The sequence below is a fragment of the Lathyrus oleraceus genome, chromosome 1 (genome assembly GCF_024323335.1).
Source record: "Lathyrus oleraceus cultivar Zhongwan6 chromosome 1, CAAS_Psat_ZW6_1.0, whole genome shotgun sequence".
Lineage (NCBI taxonomy): Eukaryota > Viridiplantae > Streptophyta > Magnoliopsida > Fabales > Fabaceae > Lathyrus > Lathyrus oleraceus.
The window spans coordinates 340,843,034-340,853,229 of NC_066579.1; the positions used below are offsets into that span (position 1 = coordinate 340,843,034).

The 10,196-nt window shown below is 33.8% G+C and overlaps 1 protein-coding gene across 1 annotated transcript; it reads right to left on the minus strand.

Moving 5' to 3' along the window:
* Positions 1-1,207: 1,207 nt before the first annotated feature.
* On the minus strand, positions 1,208-9,566 carry LOC127105737 (uncharacterized). Its single transcript, XM_051042941.1, has 3 exons — positions 6,946-9,566; positions 6,277-6,865; positions 1,208-1,291 (listed from the first exon to the last, which is right to left on the minus strand). The coding sequence occupies exons 1-3, from the start codon at positions 9,564-9,566 to the stop codon at positions 1,208-1,210; spliced, it is 3,294 nt and encodes a 1,097-aa protein (XP_050898898.1).
* Positions 9,567-10,196: the final 630 nt, after the last annotated feature.

The window sequence follows — 10,196 nt, forward strand, 5'->3', positions numbered from 1 at the left end:
ATATATATATATATATATATATATATATATATATATATATATATATATATAGATATATAGAGAGAGAGAGAGAGAGAGAGAGAGAGAGAGAGAGAGAGTTTAATCAAGCAACAAATACTTCAATACAAGGGTTCTAATTATAGAACTATTTATGTGGGCTACAAGATAACAAGGCCTCCTAAGCAATTATACCTTACAGTGTAATGTATTTCACTCAAGTGGAGGTGTTTCGTATTTTAATTTAATACAAGGATTTGGTTAGGCAGTTTCTTAATCGACCTCGCAATGGGTACGTCTTCTGTCAATTCGAATTCGAATTGAGATATTAATATAATAAATCTTAATTTACAAATGTATGTATACAATAGATGAGAAATCAAATTCCACAAACCCTAAGTTTGTTCTTGACTCTAGCACCTCCAAAACCTTGATCAATCTTCATAAAGTAACTAAATATGCCGCTTAAATTCATATGTTGTTGCTACTTTCTTGCAAGGCACCCCTTGTCCCAAGGATTTCATCTAGTTGAGTTAATCCTAAATTTATGATCATGTAACCAACAATGTCGCTTCAATTCACCTGTTGTTGCTACTTCCTTGCACGACCTCCTTGTCTCAAGGCTTTCACCCGACTGAATTAATCCCAAGCGCACACTTGTTGAACCTAAGATTCGTCAACACGATCCACCGTTTCATGCTACTTTCTTGCCGACACACCTAGTCCCAAGGCTTTTACTCGATCGGATCCGAATTTCACAATCTTGTCCAAAACCTTTAAAACCTAAAGATCTTGAAGGAAAATCCCACATCGATTTTCTTATTTGAATCCCTCAAAGATCTCAACCTAATATTCTCGGTACAATAAACCTAATTGGACGTTATCAATCCTAATCTAGATGACACCCAATCAAAAAATGATTATGTGGAGTTTGCTTGTGTGTATGCATAGATTGAATTGAAGACGATGCGATGATTTGAAATTCTGGATTCATGTAGGTTTTACTCACTCTAGAAACCTTACTAGATAATAATGCATGTATGAAGTATTTATATGCATGGGTGAATGGAGGCAAAAAGAAAAGCAAATAACTTGGAGAAAATATGAATTTTTCAAAAAATTTATCGTATAAATCAACTTGGAAGATCTTTGCATCGACCTGTAAACAACATGCGTCAACTTGTTCAAGGTCATGCGCCACCTATAACAGCTATGTGCTTCCTATATGTCGACTTGAGGAGTCACCACGTGAAACAGAAGCTATAGGCTTTGATGCTACAGCATACGCATTAACCTATAGAATTCATGTGTCAACATATAGCAGTGAAAATGTTACTATAGGTCGACCTGTAGACAACATGTGTCGATCTGTAGACAACATGTGTCAACCTATAATGCAAATTTTCACAAAAAATTATTTTTCATGCATTTTTTGTGCATGAGACCTTTTCCAAGTTGTTTTTAAACTTCATTTTGCTTATCCCTATTTGACAACATCAAAAAGAAACAAACCAAATCATGAGAAGTATCTTAAATCACGCATAAACCAAAATAATACACATAGGCGGTTTGCAAAGATAAGAACATCAATATGATAACACTCACATAGAATGACATACATATTGAAGGAAATGCCTATACATAAATACACGCATGTAAGGAAACAATACAACATGATTGTCAAAATGAAGGCCAAATAACATTGCACAAACATGAAATATGAAAGATACAATGCAAATCATGGAGAGAGAAATATGAAAAATATAATGTATTTTATATATATATATATATATATATATATATATATATATATATATATATATATATATATATATATATATATATATATATATATATATATATATATATATATATATATATATATGCTTCTTTTGCTTGTCTATATAAAGATATTTAACATTGCAATTGAAATGAATGAGAACAATTGTTTTCTATACCAATTAGCCAATTCTGATGGGATAATGAGAACAATTATTATCAATGAATGGTGTAATAAAATAAATTGTTAGTTATAATCACATTTTTTTAAAAATTAATATGAGAATGTTAACGTGTTCCTGGGACAATTTAAAAAATTTTAAAAATGTATTTTAAAATATTTGTATTTAATATATTGGAAATTAAAACAATGACATTTACATTCCGGAGCAAGCTGCTCCCGCTACTGACCCACACACCACACATATGTCATCTGAAAATGTTGGAGGTACATCCTCCAGCAAAAGACCCAGAAGAAGAAATGTGGCACCAGTCACCCTTGATGAGATCTATGTTGAACTGTTGCGGCGTAGCGAATTAGACGCTCAGCGCGACCTACAAATCCAAAACATGGAAGCTCAGTAAACTGAAATGATGCAAATTCTTCGCCAAATGCAGCATGATCAGCACGATTATGCTTTCAGAACCGAACAGAACATGTCTGGCTTGATCGATGAAATGGAAACATTGACAATGCGTGTGGAAGACCTACAAGACTATACGCCATCTCACCAGCCAGGAAACGGTGGACGTGCACGTACACGTGGCAGAAGGCGCCAATAGCAAGTTACCCAGGTTCCACTTTTCTCTCCTATCTTATGTCGTTGCATTGGGGACAATGCACGATTTAAGTATGGGGGAGGAAGCTTTACCGCTTTTATTTATCGTTTTCTAGGTAGATTTAAATTATTGTTATTTCCTGTTGTTATTTTATTTTTTGTTAAGTGTCAGTCGAGTCAAATATCAATGTGATGTCGAGTCTTTATGCGTAGTTTTCGTTATTTATTAATTCTCCTATTTGCTTAAGCCATACAATTTATTTATTTTGCAAAAATCTAGACTTAGAGATACAGTACATTTTTTGAAAATTCTTACCTATAAATAAAACTGAGGTTGAATTGTAGAGATTTGGAAAAACTTTATAAGATCGGTATCATTTTAACACCTTAAATCTCCCAAGTATAAGATCGATTTGAGTACTTGTAATGCCATAGCCTTAAATTCTATCCTTTAATATTCCTTAAGTAGTTTATCTAGCAGTCAGCGCCATCCTAAGCACACACTACGCAAGAAGTCGATGTAAATAAGTGTATGATCTCAGGCTTAAAAGAAGAAAAGATCACGAAACGTATGAAAAATGTTGTTCCTTCTAAGTTAGGTGACCCTCACCCGGTCATTTAGCCCAACTGTATAACCATCTTTAACTATTATTTGAGCCAAAGTGCGAAAAAGAAAGAAAGAAATAATGATGAGATCATAGTCACTAACATATTATCTTGTTATGAATGTGAAAGGATAACGAACTTAATGTGATTGCGCCAGAATGAAAAAGGATAAAAAGAAGGTTTAGTAAGGTAGGCTTAGGCATGACAACATGATTCAGATTGGTTTGTATATGAGGGAGACTTATGGTTGCAAAATTGTGACTATGTGTTCCAACGATACCCTTAGTGTGGAAGTAAGTACCTCTTAATGCAATTTTTAACCAAAGTAAAGTTTATAGACTAGAATGAGTATCCGAATGCAACTGTGTCTTTTACGAGCCTTGGTACTTTATGCTGCAAAGATATTACCAAACTCTTTATTCATATGCGCAGCATTTGCTTGAGGACAAGCAAATGTTTAAGTATGAGGGAGTTTGATAACGCGAAAACGTATCGTATTTTTGACTTCATATGCATTGCTTCTTACTTGATTAACACTTATTATTAAGCATTATTTTATGTTTATTGCAGGTATTTATCGAATAAAAGGTTTACAAGCAAGCAAAGTGGAAAATAGCAAAAAGGAAAGAAAATGGAGAAAAATAAAGAGTATGAGCCCACCACACCTAATGGGCTTGTGACGCCCATCATTTGGATGTGTGGCGCCCGCCACATGATCCAAAGAGGATGGTGGCACCCGCCACAAAGCATGAAGATTGTGGCGCTCATCCCTAAAAGTGTGGCGCTCGCCATAGAGTCCAAAACTAGGGTTGTGGCAACCGCCACAACCTAGTCTTCCCTACTTTTTCTCCATGATATTAGCCACGATTCCACTCACCTTTTAGCTACAATTTAGGGAAGCGGAGACTATAAAAAGGAGGATTGTTTCTCCTTAGCGCTCTCTTCTTCCTGCTTTCGATCGTACACTTAATTTTAGTCAGATTTATTTTTTGGTTAGTTTTCTAGGCAGTTTTTCCTACTTTGTAAAAGTGATAGTTTCTCCACATCGGAGATTATTGCAATTTATTTTACGCATTTGAATTCAATTGTAACATTTACTCATTGCCAAAGCCTACCGATATTATTTTGTTTGAAGAATCAAAATTCAGTTCCAGTTCTCATTACATAATCCAGGTTTTATTTTGATCGTTATGTTATTTATTTATGTCTTATTGTGTGTTTGATTTTCCGAATACCATGTCCGTTACCGGATCCATGTCCGGCTAAACCCTTAGGTATCAGTATGTAAAGACCGTCGAAACGACGAGATTCGTAAATAATTAGTGTTAGGTTTTATAAAACTTATTTTTCCGGTTTTAGTTTCTTATTTTATTCAAACTGTTTTTCGTACAAGAGTACAAAACAAATTAAGGTTACAATCAACAAGAACGAGCGTTTGAGATTTTAAACTAGGCATTAATCCTAAACACAACGAGAGCGCTTTAGGATTAATTAGACTTTATTCATATTCAAAAATTACTTTTAACTTCAAAATGAGACCGTGAGAGCCAAACATTCTGGTTTAAGAGTATGGTCAGAGTCAATAAAACGAGAGTGTGAGGCTAAGTCCTTTTTATAAATAATTTCTATTGAAGAATATTTTGACCAATAAGATTACACCAACTATCTATTGAATCCCCGAAGTTTGATGCGTTACATACCGATATCCCTTTATCATATATTTTTATTAATATTCTATTTACGTTATAGTTATTTCTCTTCATCTCTCCAATCTTAGAACGATCATCAGCCTTAGATTTACATAGCAACATTAGATAATGATACGTCCGATTATTAGTCATTGTGGGTTCGATAATCTTTAAAACTACACGATAGGACTGTGCACTTGCAGTCACGATTCCCATAGAGTTACTAAATCGCGATCAGACAACATGTGTCGACCAATAGACAACATGTGTCAACCTATAATGCAAATTTTCACAAAAAAATATTTTTCATGCATTTTTTATGCATGAGACCTTTTCCAAGTTGTTTTTAAACTTCATCTTGCTTCTCCCTATTTGACAACATTAAAAAGAAACAAACCAAATCATGAGAAGTATCTTGAATCACGAATAAACCAAAATAACACACATAGGCGGTTTGCAAAGATAAGAACATCAATACGATAACACTCACATAGAATGACATACATATTGAAGGAAATGCGTATACATAAATACACGCATATAAGGAAACAATACAACATGATTGTGAAAATGAAGGCCAAATAACATTGCACAAACATGAAATATGAAAGATACAATGCAAATCATGGAGAGAGAAATATGAAAAATATAATATATATATATATATATATATATATATATATATATATATATATATATATATATATATATATATATATATATATATATATATATATATATATATATATATATATATATATATATATATAAATATAAGATTAATTACTATACATTGTCAGTATAAAAAGTTTTACACTATCAATTCATCACCATCACCCGTTTGCATTACTTTATAGATTTTTAAAATAAAAGTCAAACTTATTTTAATATCCAGCGTCTAAGATTAACTGACAGTGTAAAATCCTTTTACACTGTCAGTATATTTCAATTAAATCTTATATATATATATATATATATATATATATATATATATATATATATATATATATATATATATATATATATATATATATATATATATATATATATCACTACAAGAAAAACTCCCCCCTGCCACATGATTATCACGTGGCAAAGGTGAAAATCACTTCACTAGTCAAAAATAGCGACGTGTTGATTCACGTCGCTGGAACGCGTGTGGCAACTTTTTGTGACGTGATAAACACGTCGCTAATTTGCCAAAGGCAAATCACGTCGCAACATTTGAAATTTACTTCCTTCTGCGCTTAAACTTTGCCACGTGATATTCATGACACAACTTTGCCACATGAATATCACGTCACAACATTTGAAAATGGATGGTATGTTGCCACATGAAAATCACGTGGCAAATTACCCACGTGATTTACACTTCACAACTTAAAAACAAAATTAAAATAAAAGATAAAATATATTGTTATTATTACATCATCGGCTTCGATATGACCCAATGGTTTTGTTTTGATTACAACACACCATCCTCGTTTACGTGGCTGAGTTGAAGGATAAGGAACATAATAAACTTGCCTAACAATATGTGACATTATAAAAGGGTCATACTCTTTGTACCTTCGATCCATACGAATCTCAACTGTGTTATATTTCTTATCTATTTTTGTGCCTCTAGCAGATATATCATACCAATCACAATAGAACAAGACAACTTTATTTTCGCAGTCCAAGTAATTGTATACCAACTCGTAAATATGTGTTATTGTGCCATAGAAGTCGTCTTCACCACCATCTGTAACTCCTTTCACGAACACACCACTGTTTATGGTTTTTTTCCCTTCTGTCCATGTTTTAGTGTGAAATTTATATCCGTTCACAAAGTAAGTGTGCCATTCATTTGCACTTTGAACAGGGCCTCTAGACAAGTTTCTCAAATGGATTATTTCTTGAGTAGGTGCAACAGCGCATGACAACTGCTCTTTGAACCATGCTGGAAAATAAGCATGTGTGTCACTAGTATTCGGATGTTCACCGGTGCTTTGAAAGTAGGAGGTATTGAATGCCCTACAAAGAATATCAATATAAGTTTGAGTAAAAAGTTTGACATATTTAAACAATAAAGTTAAATAGGTGGGTATACTTACTCAAGATATGGTTTAACTTCAACGCAGTTAATCAAGACATGAACATGTGCTGCTAGCAATTCTTTTTGAGTCAGCCAATGTACATTCTTCTTACCAGATGGACGACCGGGAATACCGAAGACTGATAAGGTAAATTTACTTTTTTCATTAATGTTAAATTCATTCCTTATGATTCTTGGAGTTAACATCAAGTGATTGAAATAATGACTGCAAAAATGTGATGTTTCCCGATGCAAATAATGTGCACATATAGATCCTTCAACTTTAGCTTTATTTTTCACGGATCTCTTCGAATCACCCATGAATCTTTCAAACGGATACATCCACCTATATTGAACAGGGCCTCCAAGATAAGCTTCATATGCAAGATGCACAGGTAGATGTTCCATAGAGTCAAAAAAACCAGGCGGAAACACTTGTTCCAACTTACAGAGAATAACTGGAATATTTTTGTCCAACTTAACGATGTCATCCACTCTTAATTTTGATGCACAGATATCTCTAAAAAATTGACTAATTTCAGTGAGTGGATTAAGCACATGTTTAGGTAGTGAAGAGAACGCAATTGGAAGCAATCGTTCCATGAAAACATGGCAATCATGGCTTTTCATTCCATGCAACTTTCCGGTGCTAGAGTCAGCACACCTTGCTAAATTTGACGCATAACCATCAGGCATTCTCAATTCGTTTAACCATCGACAAATCGCTTTAGCTTCTTCGGAAGTTAGACTGTAATTAGCCTTGGGTTTTAGTAACTTCCCATTCGGTTTAACCTTCAACTCCAACTCCTTTCGATTACACAAAATCTCCATGTCCTTTCTAGCCTTCTCATTATCCTTTGTTTTACCTTGAACATCCATCACTGTGTTAAACACGTTATCAAAAAAATTCTTCTCAATATGCATAACATCAAGATTATGTCGCAACAAATTATCTTTCCAATACGGGAGATCCCAAAAAATACTTCTTTTTGTCCAGTTATGTGTATCCCCATATCCTTCAATTCTGCAAGCTTTACCATAATCTGTGAATTTTGGCAGTTCACTAACTCGGTTCCATACTTCACCGGGTGAGAAACGAGGGGGAGGCAAGTCTGTTACTCTTATGCCTTTTTTGAAGTCATTCTTATTTATTCGAAAGACATGATCTTTCGGTAGGAATCTGCGGTGACAGTCAAACCACGAACTTTTCCCCCCTTTTTCCAACGTGAACGCATGAGAGTGTTCCATGCAATGCGGGCATCCCATTTTTCCATGTGTCCCCCAACCGGACAACATGCCATATGCGGGAAAGTCGTTTATAGTCCACATCAAGGCTGCTCGCATAGTAAAGTTTTGTTTGCAAGATATATCATAAGTCCATTCTCCAATCCATAACCTCTTCAAATCATCAATTAAAGGTTGTAAATACACATCTATTCCAGCTTTTGGACTCTTTGGACCTGGAATGAGGCAAGTCAAAAACATGTATGGTTTTGTCATGCACATCTCAGGAGGGAGGTTGTAAGGGGTAACAATAACTGGCCAACAAGAATATCCACTTCCAGACGCTTGGACATATGGAGTAAAACCATCAGAGCATAGTCCAAGTCTGACATTTCTAGGTTCTGCTGCAAAATCAGGATGTATCATATCGAAGTGCTTCCATGCCGCACCATCAGATGGATGTCGCATTGTGCCCGAACTTGTTTGGTTTGTATGATGCCATGTCATTTGACTTGCACTATGCATTGAAGCAAACATTCTTTTTAACCTTGGTATGATCGGCAGATAAAACATGGACTTCACTGCCACATGTTTTTGCTTACGGTTAATGGCTTTACTGCGAACTTTGTATCTCGGACTCTTACAAAACTTACATTCCTCCAACGATCCATCATTAGTACCAAACTCATTATCGTAAAACAACATGCAACCATTAGTGCAACAGTCAATCTTTCTTACCTCTAAACCCAATTTCGACACCAACCTCTTTGCATCATAAAAACTTGTGGGAAGGTTGTCTTTCGTAGGAGTTGCGTCCAACATCATTTTTGCAAAGAATTCCAAACACTGGTCAGGAACATTCCAATTGGACTTGGCGGCCAATAATCTCACACACATCGATAATTTTGAGTCTGACGACCCTTCAAACAACGGCGTATTCATTTCTTGCAACAATTGATAAAATTTTTGAGCTTCCTCATTCGGCAACTCTTCCTGATCGAAGTCTTGAGGTTCATCATAGGTCACGTTAACCCCAAAAGCATCGCCAACCATGTCACTGATCAAACTAAATTCTTCCCGGTGTTCCATATGTGATCGACTGCTAGAAGCATGTGTAGTCGTAGTCCTTTGTACATTACTCGGCAACTGTTCTCCATTATATGTCCAAACCCAGTAATTTTTAATGAAACCCCTTCTCTTCAAATGACGTTCTACTTCCTCCGGGTCACTAATTATAGGTCTACATTCACATTTTAGACAAGGACATCTTACTCCTCCTTCGCTTAGACAACATTCTTGAGCGAAAGCCCATGTGATAAACCCTTTAACTCCTTCCTCAAAGTTCGGTTTAAGTCCACGTCTTCCTGGATACGTTCTATCGTACATCCAACTACGATAGTAATGAAAATATTCCATACTGCACATTTACAAAATCGTTACTATTTTAATTTCAAAAGTGATATTCCTCTATCGTCCAATTTAAAAATCGTTCTATCGTACATCCAACTAATTATTACGTACAATTTAAAAAAATTATATTATACTATTAATAAATATATAATATAACTATTACATACTTTATTGTTTAAACTAAACATATATTTATAAAACATATACCCTAATATGTGTTATTTAAAAAAAAAACATTTTAGACATATACCCTAATATATATGAAATTAATGTTTTGTTTTTTTATACATTATTTTAAACATAATATTAATAATACAACTTCTATTTATTTAGTTATCTAAATAATATATATACACACTTATCAATTTTTACTCAAAACACTAATCTATTATATTTTTTAAACTAACCATATTATCTAAATAATAATACAACTTCTATTTTTAGACATGATTCATATTACTTTTTCTAATAAACAAAATATTTCGTTTTTTTTTATAAATATTATTCTGTTTTAATATTTTGTTTAAAAAAAATTATATATTATATTTCTAAAAAATATAATGTGCACATATATAAAGGCATTAAATAGTTTCTAAACAAAGTAATATCAAAGTTTTAATATTTCCAAGCTTGACA